The sequence below is a fragment of the Aotus nancymaae genome, unplaced genomic scaffold (assembly GCF_030222135.1).
Source record: "Aotus nancymaae isolate 86718 unplaced genomic scaffold, 86718_ANA_hifiasm-v0.15.2.pri h1tg000020l, whole genome shotgun sequence".
Taxonomy (NCBI): Eukaryota; Metazoa; Chordata; class Mammalia; order Primates; family Aotidae; genus Aotus; species Aotus nancymaae.
This window is the reverse complement of record NW_026988432.1, coordinates 24,334,234-24,350,860: the sequence shown is the minus strand read 5'-3', so window position 1 is coordinate 24,350,860 and position 16,627 is coordinate 24,334,234. Positions and strand designations below refer to the sequence as shown.

At 37.9% G+C, this 16,627-nt stretch overlaps 1 protein-coding gene across 3 annotated transcripts in view; it reads left to right on the top strand.

The window, feature by feature from the left end:
- Positions 1 to 16,627, top strand: part of DCC (DCC netrin 1 receptor) — a 1,184,710-nt gene that overhangs the window by 799,179 nt on the left and 368,904 nt on the right. For all 3 annotated transcript variants that reach the window (XM_012464272.3, XM_012464274.3, XM_012464273.3), the window contains exon 8: positions 6,369 to 6,525. In XM_012464272.3, coding sequence (XP_012319695.1) covers positions 6,369 to 6,525 — 157 coding nt within the window. The remainder of the gene's footprint in view (positions 1 to 6,368; positions 6,526 to 16,627) is intronic.

The following is a 16,627-nucleotide window of genomic DNA, read 5'->3' as shown; positions in this document are numbered from 1 at the left end:
TTATGGAGTACATTAACTTTTATATTAACAAGATAAAAACTGGTTTCAAATAACTATTTTATAAAACCTACATTTCGTAGTTTTTCTGAAGTTTTTAATCCACTACCACAAGTCATAATTCTTTTAACTTTGAAAACAATGTAACATTTTAGAAAAAATATGATTCATTGTTAAATTTTAATTATACACACCCATGCTTCTTTTTTGATGATTTTGTCAAATAACTTTATGAACTGTAAAAACTTAATTTAGGTTTATCCATATCTTCATTTAGACAATAAAAAACTAGAGTTTGGTGTCAAGGAAACCAACAAGAAATAAAAATCCAAATAAAAATCAAAAGGAGATATGATAGTCGTTTGATCTTAGGAAAATTGTTTCTATTATTTCACTGATAATATCTATTTACATATTATTTTTATTAAGTAGTTGAAGATGCAGACTAATAAAGGAGATGCAGCTAATAAAGCAGCTAGTTGATTTGGTGGCCACATTTGTAATATTTTAGTGAGTAGAATGGCTTGTTTGAGGTTTAATGTAAACTAAATATTTTTGTTTTTATGAATACCTCTTTCATATACCTCACAGGGAATGAAGGCAGTGAACTATTAATAAGCTCAGATAAAAATTCATGTTCATAAGCACTGTATAATAAAATGTGACAGAAAAGTCTTTGGTATCGAGAAAAATTGAAGCTTTATTTAAAAAATTTATCCAATAGCATCATCGTTACTAAGGCTATTGCAGGGGACCTAATCAAAATGTTGCTGTTATTATTTTTTGGCTTCCAAGCTATATATCTTTGGCTTTTCATTATCTATAAAAATTATCACCCTTTCTTGGATTTGGCTATTATCAAAAATTTTTTAAAGATGTCCTTAAAAGAAAAAGAAAGACTATGTCGTTATAGTGTGGCAAATTCACCTCCTCTTCTCCATGACAACAGATAAAGAAACTGTAGCTATGGCAACAGTAATGGGCCAGAGAGATTAGGGCCAGACTGGAGATTAGGCCTCCAGGAGCAAAGAAAAGAAGTCCTGATTGGTTCTTTATTGAGACCTTATTTGAAGGCAAGTTACTGTTGAGAGAAAGCATGGAGGATTAGTAAAAGCAAAATTAATTCCCCTTTATAAGATAAGAAGCCATTCCTTTGTTAAAACTGTGTTCCTCCCCTTTAATATAGCGCCTATTTAAATTGAGGTAAAGAGTCCGTGATGAATTCTATTCTGAATTTTGTGCCATCCGAGTCTAGACCAGCTCTGTGAGGAGACATTCCTTGAAGCCTAAGGAGAAGAGAGGGAGGAGCCTCTACCTGCTTGTCATTGTCCCTCACCCTCCTCCCTGGTACTCCCTGGGTGGGTGAAGATGCCAACTGGTTTGTGATGCTGACATCATGTAGGAGTGAGGTCCTCTTGAAGGAAAAAGATTTGAAAACTTTCCTCTTGTTTGTATAAAACTTATTTGTCTAACTTCTTGAAAATTCCAAAAAACTTTTACCAAGTTATCATTAATTATATGTTTATAACATTTTTTTCTAAAAAATCTAGTAAGGATCCCATTTTTAGAAAACTGATAGGTTATAGAGGTATTACATTTTGAGTAAATGTGCTACCTATGATTTCAGATTGATGTACTGATGAAGGAGGCATTTGCTATTTTTAAAATATTTTATGGACATGGAATGTTTGGCCTAATGCTATGAAATTTTTTAAAAGGACTTTGTCACATTTGCTTCTAAACATGTAGTGCTCACACACACTTCAGCTGAGAGCCTGTGAGAGCACCACACCCTGGCCGATGTGAGATACTCACCTTCTTTAAAGTGGCCTCTGATAAAAGTTTTCGGGCTTTATTTTAATGTGTATTTCTTGCATTATTTGTCAAGTGGAAACCTGCTTTTCAATAAGATTATTATCTTATAGACTTTAAAACATTCTTTTTTATATTATGAGTTCCTTGTCTTTTATATATTTTGCAAATACTTTCAGTCAGTCTTTCCAGGGGAAACACCTCAACTACACTAAGAGGGAAAGTAGGAGTTAGACCCATGAGTGCGAGGGGCTTGTTAAGGTGTGGGATCTGCTTCTGTGAAAGCCCTAGAGAATGGCAAGCGGCTCAGCATGAGGAGAACATGCTTAATGCTGAAGCCTCAAGAACCCAAGGAGCTTCCACATACGCACCATGAGAACAATGGCTTCCTCTGCTGTTCCCATTCTCTCCTCTGCACTTAGACAAGGAGGATGGGTGATATGAGCTGTTGGAATATCTGTTGAGTGGGTAGAGCTGCTGAATGGTGCTTACTGTGGATCTCTGCGAGCCTCTTCCCGAAGGTATTTTCTATCTTGTTATGCGAACACACTAAGCTATTGTTCAAGAAAGGCAAAACCCCTGGAATCACTCTCAACAAATGATGGAGAAGTGGTAGGAAGATAAATACCCCTATCTGCTATCCAGAGGGACGGATAACTCTAAGGCATGTCCCTTAAGGACTCCCAGCATCCCCAGTGGGATTGCCCTTTAGTTTCCCACAGGGATAACCAGAGTTAACTCACTCTTCAGATAGGTCCCTCCCTACCCTGTCTCACTTCCTGACTCCCTGCTGCTGTTTCTGGGATCATCTCCCAAATGTAGTACTTGTGCAAAGATCCTTTTCTGAAGCCTTGTTTATGGAGAAATCCATCCAAGACCCACCGTCAGCGAGAGTCAGGCCAGCAAGCTAATTAAGAAGTTTGGAGCTTGCCCCGAAGAGGATGTGTGGAGGAAAAATAAGCAGTAGAGTGACATGACCAGATTTGTTATTTATTTTATTTTATTTTATTTTATTTTATTTTACTTTATTTTTTAAGACAGAGTTTCGCTCTTGTTACCCAGGCTGGAGTGCAATGGCGCGATCTCGGCTCACCGCAACCTCCGCGTCCTGGGTTCAGGCAATTCTCCTGCCTCAGCCTCCTGAGTAGCTGGGATTACAGGCACGCGCCACCATGCCCAGCTAATTTTTTGTATTTTTAGTAGAGACGGGGTTTCACCATGTTGACCAGGATGGTCTCGATCTCTTGACCTCGTGATCCACCCGCCTCGGCCTCCCAAAGTGCTGGGATTACAGGCGTGAGCCACCGTGCCCGGCCCCAGATTTGTTATTTTTATAAGCTCATTCTGGATGCTGCATGGAGAATATATTTGAGGAAGTTGAGTTTAAGGAAAGCAAAGGAGGCTGGGCACGGTGGCTCATGCCTGTAATCCCAGCACTTTCGGAGGCTGAGGAGGCTGAATCATGAGGTCAGGAGTTCAAGACCAGCCTGGCCAACATGGTGAAACCCCATCTCTACTAAAAATACAAAAAAGTAGCTGAGCGTGGTGGTAGGTGCTTGTAATTCCAGCTACTGGAGAGGCTGAGGCAGAGAATTGCTTCAATCCGGTAGGCAGAGATTGCAGTGAGCTGAGATCGCTCCACTGCACTCCAGCCTGGGCAACAGAATGAGACTGTCTCAAAAAAAAAAAAAGGAAGGCAGAGGAGCTGGGAGACACTTGTAATTCTGGTGAGAGAGTGTGATGGTGCTGATGTAAGCATGGCAGTGGAGATGCAATAGCGTGGGTAGATTTATGAGATGTTCAGGAGTGGGGAACCGTTGCATGCGGTGAGTGAAAGAGAGTCAAGAATAGAAGATGGGCTTCGGATTTCTGGACTGCACAGTTGAGAGGACCGCATGAATATCGCCCAGGAGGTGAAGCAGGCTGGGGGAGAGGGAAAGAATAAATTCACTCCAGTGTGTTAGTCTCAGCTGCCTGTGATGTGTGGAAGTAAAGGTTTTTGTCAAGAAGCTTAATATCACCCATATTTTTGAGAGAGACACTCCATCTCAAGGCATCAATCTTTTCCCCTCCCTCACCACTCTGCTATAAAAGATTGACTAACTCACTGCCAGTCTTCCATTTATTTCAAATACTGTACTGATCAGGAGAGCAAGGCGAAACTTTATCTACAAAGAAATAGTCAGAGAATCTATGGAGTCAGAAATAACTTTGAATGACTTTTTTCCCCTCATTCTTTAAAATCTCTCTTTCTCGGTATAGCTAGTAAGTATTGTAAATTGATAATGTTTCTGGAACCATTAGGAAATGGGGTATTTCCATTCCCCAGATGAATTTTTCTAGCTAGCAGAAGTTTAATTCATGGCAGTAATATGACTTAGCCAGTCCCTATACAATGTGAATGTAAAAATGAAGACTAACTTTGATAAAGACTAGGGAAAATGGGCTACAAAAGCCTGTTTGAAGATTTTATATCAGCAAATGGGTACCTACGATTTGTGGCTAGAGACCACCTGTCAAGATGAAACACACGTTCCCCAGACTTGGGAACTTTAACAAACATGAAGAAAACAGAGCTCTCACAACAAAGATCAATTATGAATTCACACATACTCAAGCAGACACACACTACAAAATAAGCCTGCACATATTTAATAGGAAACCTCTCTTACATGTTATTAGTTCCTCCAATATTTGAAAAAAGAGTTTTCTAATTGTGGATAATTTAGAGTTGTTCCTATGGCTAATAGTGATTAAATTCTGCTTTAAATACAGTGAATTCTAGAAGTGAGGTGGAGTTTTATATCTGCATTTCTTATAGAATATTTTATCTTTCATTTTCTTTGCTAGTAGGTAAGTTCATGAAAACTGCTTCTACTTTGTGTTAACTTTCATCAGCCTTTAATCTCTGCTCTTAATTTTCTGTGCTCTTAAAAACAAATAAGCTACTTCAAATTGTATCAGAATAGGCTGGGAGAGGTAGAGCACACCAGTAATCCCAGCCCTTTGGGAGTCCAAGACAGACAGATCACCTGAGGTCAGGAGATCAAGACCAGTCTGGCCAAAATGGTGTGAAACCCTGTCTCTACCAAAAATACAAAAATTACCCAGGTGTGGTGGTGTGTGCCTGTAATTCCAGCTACTAGGGAGGATGGGGCAGAAAAAAAAATTATATCAGAATGGTGTAGACATGTAGACATATACTGATAGGGATAAGATTTTGTGATAATTTTTTGGTTACTGAAAACATTTATGAATACAAGTAAGTCTGTGGCTGTGTTGTAGAATATTGAAGTCTCCATTGGTTTGACTTCCAAATTAGTGCTTTATTAAACTCTGTGTCAGTGTATGTACACCTACTTGGGCTGTGTCTTTTCTACTATGAAACATATTTTAACTATGAAATGAATATTTTAAAGAATCAACTTGGGGCTAGGCACGGTGGATCATGCCTGTAATCCCAGCACTTTGGGAGACTGAGGTGAGTGGATCACTTAAGGTCAGGAGTTCAGCACAGCCTGGCCAACATGGCAAAACCCCATCTTTACTAAAAATACAGAAAATAGCCAAGCATGGTAGCATGCACCTGTAATCCCAGCTACTTGGGAGGCTGAGGCAGGAGAATTGCTTGAACCTGGAAGTGAAGGTTTCAGTGAGCCAAGATTGCACCAGTGCACTCCAGCCTGAGTGACAGAGTGAGACTCCATCTCAAAAAAAAAAAAAACAACTTGGTTACAATTTTTTTAATATATAAAGAAAGTTTTATAGTAAGTGATATTTTTTGTCAGGAATCGTGTGGCCTTACTGTATATTAAAACTATACGATCACATATTTTCTACAGTAATAACTGCCCCTAACCTTGTAAAATCCTAGAGATGATGGCACTCTTAGCTCTTCTTAGAACTCTTAAAAATGCCAATAGGTTATCTTTGACAAATAGTCACCATAAATTTAGATTTAGATTTAGTGTATCTTGAGTTTATCTTCTGAATTGTAATATCATCTTTTACTTGAAATATAGATACATGCATTTATTCATTTATCCATATTCTTATTCAACCTGTGCTTCATTTTTGAAACAATTCAGGGAAATATTAATTACTTAAAATAATTTGTCTCTTATCAAAAACATTTTCTATTATCAGTTAAAGTTATGAGAAGTATAATGATTTTACAATATTGAATCATATTATCCACAGGTCTAAAGTAAGGTCTTTTTAGAACTCAAGTGCTTGTTAAAAATTCACATTGCCAAATTTCTCTCCCCTCTTCTTGGCTGAGCAGTCATTTTTTCCCTTATTGGTCATAGATCCATGGGTAATCAAAATTGGATATACATGCAATGCAATCATATACATGTCATTAGCCACACTTGTTAAACCCAAGAAATACAAATATAGCTTATATTTCATCTAATGTGTGCATTACCAGGCTTTTCTTCCTTTAGAATCAACGTGACGATAACGTGGAGATGCTTGCTAATAGGTTGGCTCTGCCTTCCTACCCAATTCTTACCTATGGCACTGACACCTGATAGCCTCCTATTCTTTCTCCTTAGCTATCCCAAGCTCCAGTGTCCTCCCTTCAGCTCCCAGAGATGTGGTCCCTGTCTTGGTTTCCAGCCGGTTTGTCCGTCTCAGCTGGCGCCCACCTGCAGAAGTGAAAGGGAACATTCAAACCTTCACGGTCTTTTTCTCCAGAGAAGGTGACAACAGGTAGGTGATACTACCAGTAAAATTCAGCTTAATCCATCATCTCTTTAAATCGATACCACTGGGTAATGGCAGGAGGAGATCTTGGACAGGAACCTTGAAGAGGCTGTGAAATCTCCACTATTTCCTTCACTCATTTCTAAATGAGTGCAGATTTTAAAAGCAATGTTGTTTACAGAGACTAATTAAATAATTTATATAAAACTTCCTTGAAAGGGGTAAGGATATATTACATCAATTTTTTATTTCTTTTGTTTTCAGAGTCATAAACAGAAAACAGAATTAGGCTGTATATTCGTGGAACAGATTATGAAAGCACTACTTACTCTGGCTAGTTTTTAATCCCATTTTTGTCATTGACATCACATGATCTCAAAAAAAAAACCACATGACTTCTCTGAGCCTCATTTTCCTCCTTAATAAGGAGGAATTTATAATACTTACCTTAAAATGTACAATAAAGGGTATAATGGATTGTTTGTAATGCAAAAGGCAAATGCTTGAGATGATGGCTGCCCCATTTACCCTGGTGTGATTATTACACGTTGCATGCCTGTATCAAAATACATCATGTATACCATAAATACATACACCTATTATGTCCTCATGAAAATTGAAAGTTTTTAAAGAACTAAAAAGAAAAAAGAAAACAAAATTTAAAAATATAATACATACCTTGCAAGGTTTTTGCTAGCATTAAATTAGGTTGCGTATATTAATGTCATATCAGAGTGTCTAGTATTTTGTAGAAGTTGTTATTGTGAATATTATTATTGACTAGTCAAAAGTGAGTTGTACCTGTCTGGTTTCAAGATTACAATCCACTGCATTTTTTTTCCCTAACATTTTTCCCTTAAGATGCTTTACCATCTTAGGACTTTGAAAGTTGATTTGATGTTCAAGTTGGAGGTAAATACTGGGTAAGTTGCACATGTCCTAGGCTTCTAGTCCCTCAGATCTATGAGTGCTGTAAACATGTGGTGATCTTTAGAAGTCAAAAGCGAACATATAAACTGGATAAACCAAAATGTTACTTACTTCAACATGGGACAGTCTGATGCTCAGGTGGTACAATACCCCTCCTCACCTACTGGGTCTCAAAATGCTCTCCTTTCTAGTTGGCAGCAAGTTCAAGTATAGCCTTTTAAAGTTTCTGTTATCTTTTATAATTTGACCTTACTTTAAAATGAAAGGAAAGAGACCAGGCATGGTGGCTAACACCTGTAATCCCAGCACTTTGGGAGACCTAGGTGGGTGGATCACCTGAGGTCAGGAATTTGGGACCAGCCTGGCCAAAATGGTGAAACCTTGTCATTCCTAAAAATATAAAAAGTTAGTCGGGCGTGGTGGCATGTGCCTGTAATCCCAGCTACTTGGGAGACCGCAGCAGAAGAATCGCTTGAACATGGGAGGCAGAGGTTGCAGTGATCACCACTGCACTCCAGCCTGGGCGGCAGAGTAAGACTTCCTCTCAAAAAAAATTAGACATACCCAATACCCATATTACCTTATGATCACTAAGATTATTCATTCCCATGAAGAAACAGCCATTTGTTTTAGTGTTATCTCTGCAACTATTTGTGATCTCACGGTGCCTCCTAATTTCCTTGGATTTCAGCGTGTGCAGTTGTGGAAACTGGAAGCAGTCATTCTGACCCAGTCATCTTCATATTTTTACATGGATTTCCTGGAGGGACCTTAAATTCAGCCTGCCTACAACATACTCACTGTCTCCTCCTTATACATATTTTTCCTTTTTTTAGTTTATGTTAGTATCTTCCATCCCGTTGACCAAGCAAAAAATTCATGCCATGTTTTACTGACTGCTGCCTCCCAGCACTGCCACTCCTCATCAAGTCTTGTCTTGTCACCTTTACCTTGGCCACAGCTCAGACATGCTTCCTTTATTCTATTACTTTCAACATCTTTACTTGATCTCTGGGAATCGCTCCTCATCTTCCAATCCATCTTCCTCACTGTTTGTAGTTATCTTTTTGAAATACTCTTTTGATCACTCACTCCACTGCCCCAGAATGTGACTGGTTCTTAAATACAATAAAATTACTATACAAAGACATGCACACGTAACTTCAAACTTCTTTCCATAGAAGTCTAGCCCCAATCTATCTGTATCTATATCTATCTGTCCATATGGATATATGTGAAAGTGTGGTTTCTATAATCTGTAATGACTAAAAATTTTTCACTGAAGTCGCAAGAGCTAGATTTGAAAATGGTTCTATTTACCAGATGTGTGACTTTTCTGTATTTAATAACGTACTAAATAGGAATAATACTTTTTTGTTAGAGTAAAAGGAAGATAAATTCTACCTCTTAGCATTGCTATGAGAACTGGGGGAATTCACGTAAAGAATTCAGGGCAGTTACTGCACGCAGGAGGAATGGAAGGGCTCAGAAGAGTGTGAGCTCAGAGACAATGTGGAAAAGAGGTTGAAATTCAGGCCCAAAGAATAGGAAGAAGGAGGATGAGGATGATAAAGGGAAGGAGAAGGGGAAGGGGAAATTGTTGAACTTGCTATGTTTGAGTGAACCATTTATTTTTGTAATTGTTCACAGGCCTGTTTATTATAGAATTTTGTCCTTTCCTCTTCTGTTGAACTTTTTCTTATCTTTCAATCCTAAGCATTAATCCTCTATACCCCCTTGGCCACTCACTCCCATGGTTATGCCATGGACCTTGATAACACCAATCACTGCAACCTCTCATTATCTCAGTTTCAAATAGCATTCTTGCCTCATTCTCCAGACCCTTGTCTTACTATTCTTTATTTGGGAGTCTGAATACAACAAACTTTTGATTTCACAGAGACCTAGAATCCCTTGATCCTATCGCTTACCCTTCCTGTTTTCCTTCACTTATTTCATAACTGTAATTCCACAGCCAGTAAACACAGCAATTAAATACTTGCTGACTTGCATCAACGTTTTGCCTGCTACTCTCGTTTCATATTACTTGCTTAGCAAAAACCAACTCAAGTAAATGTAACTTTCTACTTACTCTTCACTGGTGCTCTTGTAGCTGAATATAGCTAGCGGAAAAGGTACAACTGGGCTGATTCGTCTCACTTTAAATTCATAGCTACTAATCTCATGTTGCTTATTAATGCCACTGGCAACTATGCTACATTTATCAGTTATCCTGTCTCACATACACTCCTAATGATATTTCATGCCTTTTTCTCTTTTCTCAAATCTCCAACACCTTCCCTCTTTCCTCCACTCTTACCTGACCTTGATTTTAATTTCATGAAATATCAGAAGGGGAATTCTATATGCTTTCATATGTGACTTTTTTTTAACCCAAATGTGTCCTTTAAGCATATAATCTGTCTTTCCTCAAATTTCCGTAAAATAACTGCCTGTACTCTTTAGCTAAAGCCAAACCTTCACTTGGGCACAAGATCCCATCTTTTCTTACAACATGGAAGAGCAAATCTTAAGCCATTCTATCTCTGTTCTGTTTCATCAATTTCTCCCACTAAGGTGAATTATGTCTATCAGCACGTCAGCATGCAGTTGGATCTTCCATTGCAACAAATTCAACTTCAATCTCACTTTTCTCCCCTTCAGCACTCCATGCTCTGTTCTCTTCCATAGGAACATTCCTTAAATTGCCTAACTTCACTCCAATATCTTACATCATATTCCAATAATTAGTTTGTTCCTAGAATGTAATAGGAATTGCTCTTATCAAGGTTCACCGATAACCTCCTGTTGCTAACCTAATAGTCAATTCCTGGTATTCACAGTACTTGGACAATCAGCACAGTTTGTCACATTTGATCATTTCTTCTTTTGCGAAGTTCATTCTTCACTCAGTTTTCTGTTGCACATGCTCTCCTCATTCCACTCTGGCTGCTATTTTCAGGCCCTTTTTACTTTCTTACTCCCAGTTTCTCTGATCTGTAAATATCGAATGGCTTCAGGACTCAAGCCTATCATCCATTCCTTGACTTTATAGTCTGTGAGCATGCTGATGTGTTCTAAATTTGTATCTCTGGTCCTAACTTTTTACCTGCCATTCAGACTCATATGCTCAGCTTCCTACTTGATTTCTCAACATCAATGTCCCATGGGCATATAAAACTTATGAATAAAACCAAATACCTGTTTTACTTCAACCCCAACTCCTCCCCACCAAATATTTTATCATTCCAGAGTTCCCCCCACCACTGAAATATTCATATTTCTCATTTATCGGGCCAAAATCTTTGCAATAATTCTTAACTCTTAATTACTAATTCTTATTATAAAATCCATCATCAAATCTTGGCAGTACCATCAAAATATATCCTGAATCCATGAAATGATATACCAAGTCTTGTTATAAAATAATACTGGAAGACTGGCTATGATTTTATATTTTGAGCTGAATTAGGCAAATAAAACAATTCATCATATTATTCTTCCTGGTTTTATATTGTTTAAATTTTCATAAAAAATTAAAATCAAATAAATAAAAACAAAACATGGCCAGGTGTGGTGGCTCACACCTGTAATCCCAGCACTTTGGGAGGCCAAGGCGGGTGGATCATTTGAGGTCGAGAGTTCGAGATCAGCCTGGCCAACATGGTGAAACCCCGTTTCCACTAAACGTACAAAAATTAGCTGGGGTTGGTGGCTCATGCCTGTAATCTTGGCTACTCAGGATGCTGAGGCAGGAGAATTTGCTTGAATTTAGGAGGTGGAGGTCGCAGTGAGCCAAGATCATGCCACTGCACTCCAGCCTGGGCAACAGAGCAAGACTCTGTCTCAAAAAAAAATTTAACCAAAAGCAAAATGTTTACTGAGTCCTACCACTCCTTACTGCCTCCTTAAGTACAACTAAATCTCATTGGAACTACTGCAGTAATCTCTTAATTCTAGTCTTATCATAGCAGCTAAAGTCAACCTTTTAAAACATAAATTAGGGTATGTCATTCCTCTGCTTCAAAACTCTTTGGTGAAATGCTTGTCTCATTCACAGTATTAGCAGAAGTCCTTGCTCTTGTCTCTTGTTACCTCTCTAATCTCACTATGTGGCAGTTTTACTATTCTCCTATTTTCTCATTCCTATCCAGTCTCCTTTCCTTATGTTTCCTAAATATTCCAAGAATTCTCCTCTTTTGAGATCTTTGTGCTTGCTCATCACTCTCTCTAGAATGTTCTTCTCCTCAAAGATCGACATGGATTATTCCCTAACTTCTGACAAATCTTTGCTGCAATGTCATTTTCATGAAAGTCTGTCCTGACCCCTGGTACTTCCTATGTCCTTTTTATTCTTATTTTTCTCCATAGCCTTTATTACCTTTTACTGACAAATTGTGTTTCCCTAATCCCCTTTCTCCCCACCAGAATATAATCTTCCTGTGGGCAAAGCTGTTTCTATCTTCTTTATCCACTGAGCTATTCTCAGCACTTAGAATAGTACTTAACACATTGTAGACACTCACTAAGTATTTGTTGAATTGATGCCCTAGCTGAAATGTCAACTACTGTGTGGAACTCTCCATGGTCCTCCAATTCAGAATTCATCACTTTTGCCTTTATCTCACCCCTTCATTTTGATTACATTACTATAGGGCCTTTGCCACCTTTTATTCAGTTTGATGTTTGGTTGAGTACATGTGTATTTCTTTTTCTGATGATTGAGGCTAGATCTTATTTACAATTTCATGCTCAAGTGTCCAGTATCATGCCTCATATAAACATACACTGATCAGAAACGATATGGTAAAGGTGTCAGAGAGACAGATTTTTTTTTCTTATGCAATAAAATAAACTGTGTTACTGAGGAGGATGAATAAGTTGACTACAGTTCAAAACTTTTTTTAATTGCAAAAAAAGTTGATATTAAAATTTGATTCCAATATCTCCATTTATTTTTATTGCTCTGGCTCTCAACTAGAGCCATAAAATACACCACTGTTTCTCAGCAGTTAGCCGTGATGTTTGTTTGTTCATTTAGGTTTATTTAGCTTCTTGACACCATACCTTTCTAAAAGGTTATGAATTTAACATTTATCTCAGACTAGCAATAACTTTGTTCAGGAAAGTTATTCTAGCTCAGATTATCACAAACCTTTCTGACTGGTTAATGTTGTAAATAATGCAAGTGCCATAATTCACCTCTTTCTCTCCAGCCCCTTGGGGTGCTTTTATTTAATAAATTAGAGAGCAGCATACATTCCAAACATGAAAGCTAGAATTCACAGTGAAGTAATTGCTTCATAGATATCTAGCTATCCCCTCTTACTACCTAAAAATCATTAGGAATGAAAGTGAGCTTTGAGATCACAGTCTAACTTCCTGGTACCTAAACATTCAGAGACTAATGCTCAGAGGAAAATCCCATGCCCAAGACCACAGTATTATCATCAACAGTGACAGCAAGCATTTATTGGGCACTTACTGTGCCAGATACCAGGCTAAGCATCTTACATAAAGTATGTTTACCCAGATGAGACTTAAAGAAGTAGTTTACACCTCCATTATATAGCTAGTAAGTAGTAGAACTAGAATTTAGTGCAGACTGTAGTCCAAAGCAGGCACTCTCAACCTCTTTACCATCTTGTTTCCTTAGTGGATTAATCTGGAAGATAACTAAATGTTCTTGATATTTATAGAATTATGACATGCAATACTTTTATATGTTTCTTTCCAATAATTTTCCGACTTAATGGCTAAGTTGATTTGCATTATTTCTTTACCACTAATGAAACACACTAGTGAATTTTTATTATTGTATTTATTTTGAGAGACGAGGTCTTGTTCTGTTGCTCAGAATAGAGTGCAATGGTGTTATCATAGTTCGCTTGTGGCCGCAAACTCCTGGGCTCAGTGGATCCTCCCACCTCAGCCTCCTGAGTAGCTAGGACTACTGGTGCATGCCACCATGCCTGGCTAAGTTTTTGTATTTTCTATATATATAAAGAACACTATAACTCCCATTTGGTAACTAAAATGACTTATGAAGTGTAACACAGTATAACCAAAAGATTAAGGCTATGTGGCTGTGGAATTGAACCACCTGGGTTCAAATGCTGGCTTGGTATTTTACCAGCTATGTGGCTTTTGGTCAATTTCTGGTGACTTTATTTTCTCATGTGGGATAATAATAATAGTATCTGATGTGTAAGGTTGTGATGAGCATTAAATGAAGTAAAATGAAAGCACCTAAAACACTTGTTCTTTGTTTGGTGAACCCAAAACATTCAATTCTATTTAGCTAGTGCCATGTGCAAATCATCATGTGGGTTGGAAATTAAAATAAATGAAATACAGGGGTGTTTCTTAACTCTTATTTAGAGGGGATTTTATTACTTTCACAAGCATTCATCCATTTGATCCTCAGATAAGGTATTTATGATGATCTCCATTTCACAGATGAGTATGCCCTTCCCTGTTCAGGAAGACTGAAAAATCTTGCTAAGAAACCACACAAATACTAAATATCAGAACCAGGATTTCAATGCCAGGTTTCTAGTTCAGTGATCTCTTTGCTGTGCCATAAAAAGTGAAAGACATTTACTGAAAGAGCTACATATAAAGTACAGTGGGAGTGCAGATGAGAGAATTAAAACACTTTTATGAGCATCATTCAATTTAATCCTCACAATAACACTGTGAGGTAGGCAGATAAGGGACTGGTATCTTCATTTTGCAAATGAAGCAGAGAAGTCTCCAAGATATCCCGACTTGCTCAAGGTCACACACTGTTTTGTGGCAGAACAAAGGCTGAACTAGGTCTTCCAACTTGCAGCAATATATGCTTTACAGTGCTTTATGCTGCCAAAGAAAACCTCTGCTCACTGTTCAGGATTAGAAACCAGCTTTTTATGATTGACATGGAGGATTCCTTTTAGAATTCATGGTATATTACGTTTTCAGCATGGTGTTTACATATTCTTTCCCCGCTCTTCAGAGGAGGACTCTGCAGCTCATGGAGCTTGTTATCCATGAGGGAGCATATGGTGATGGAAAGAGAACAAGATTCAAAATCTTAAGCATGACATTATGGACCTGACTTAAGTTTGGCAAAGTTAGCCTTCTTAGAGCCCCACTCTGCTTCTCTGTAAAATATAAAACCACAGCCCTATACCTCAAAATGTTCTTTATTTATTGAATGAGAGAATAATGATTTTACTTCTCCAGTGGACTTAATGCATATTGAAAAATGAAACAGCCATCTACAAATGTCATATATAAATGAACAAATGTTGAATGTCAGTTCACTATATGTCCATGTCTAGCAGCATATTGAAAATAGAAGAGAACCCAGCAGTTTCTCTGGAAGCAGTTAATCTTGAAAGGTTCATCCTACTGATGAATATATAACCACATGCTGAGTTAAGAGCTTTAGTGGAAAGGAACATGCTTCTGTGAGAGCATTTATGAAAAGTGTGCATGTGATGTCTCTGCCACAATCAGATTTGCATTTTGAAAAGATGATTGTGACTAGAGAGTGGGAGCTAGAGCAGAGGTCAGCCAGGTGCCAGAGCCATTTTGCAGGCTATTGCAGAAGTCCAAGCAAAAGATGGTGGTGGCTTGGTCTAAGGGTATGTCAGTGGAGACTGAGCAGTGGAGAGAAGTTTATGAGACATTTAGGGGACAAAACTGACGGGACTGGGTAATGATGCATTGCACATGAATGGTGAGGAGGGAGGGGTTAACAGTTGCTTCGTTTCTGGCATATTCCAGTGGAGGGATGATTGTGCAATTCCAGCTGAGATTAGGATGCTGGAAAAGGTCTATATTTGAAAAGAAGATCATAAATTCAGTTTTAGACAAGTCGTACTTGATATACCTTATTCAAGTAGGAATGTCAAGAAGGGCCTTGAAAATAGGAATCTGAAGCTCAGAGAAGATGGGGACAGAGATATATATCAGGAATCTGTCAGCATATGGACGGTCACTGCAGCTAGAGAATGGTAAGATGGACCATCCCAAGAAAACAGAATGAGAAGAGAACCCAGAACTCAGTCATATTTATCATGTGGATAGAGGCTGAAACTAAATAAGAATTTGAAACCAAAAACTGATTCCCTCCAACTCCCAAAATATAGCTTTTTATTTGCAGTTACAGTAGCTATTTGTTATGTAACTAGTCTGAAGTGTGTACTAGATGTTGAAGCAGATTATATGAAAGCACATTTTTAAAAAGCTCATTCCTAGATTTATCCTTTTTAACAATTCAAGAAAAAAACAATTTTTAACCACAACTTAGTGGAAATACCTCTGACCAAGAAGACCATTTGCAATCTTCATTATGCTTTATCTGGCAGTGAAACACCTTGAAACCTTGCTCTCTAAGATAGCATTGATTTCCAAACCTAAGGTTTTAGGATAATAAGGAATGTGATATTTGAGTGGTTATCACTTTATCACTCTGCTATCACTTTGATCCCTAGTCCATTAAACACCATATTTCAGTTTGGAAATCTTTTAATTGTTATAACATTCTGGCATTCACTAAAGAAATAATGAATGAAAGTAGAATAGATAAAAAGGAGGTGCTAAAAATCTTTCCACTAATAACATAACTCCTTCTCTACAAAGGAACATTAACGTAATGCTTCTTCCCTGCAGCAACTAATTAGGTATTTGACACCTCAAGGCAGCGTTTGTTGCTCAACTCACAAATTGTATCTAAATGTTAACACTCTGAGGCATTTATGTATTTACTAAAAATGTATGCTAGAGACTTGCTACAAATGATCCACTAAGAAACAGGATCGTGTTTAATCTGTAAACTCTACTTCTGAAATGTAAAAATAGAAGCGCTGAATTCAGTTCACATACGCCACACACACACCACATGCACACCACACCACACACACACACACACACACACACACACACACACGGATATAGGAGATTTTCTATTTTCTATTCCTAATGAAGAGTGTTAATGAGGCTTCTTTGAGAGGATCCCATTCTCTGTTTTCAAATAATGAAATCAAGACCCAGGAAGGTAAAGTGACGTGCCAAAGATGACCAAAATAAATGGGGATGGAACATGGAATAGAATCCAATATTCTAGGCATTTCTAAGGTCAGATTGTGTGGAGATTTTGTGTAGTTATTCTCTTTTAATTTCACATGTA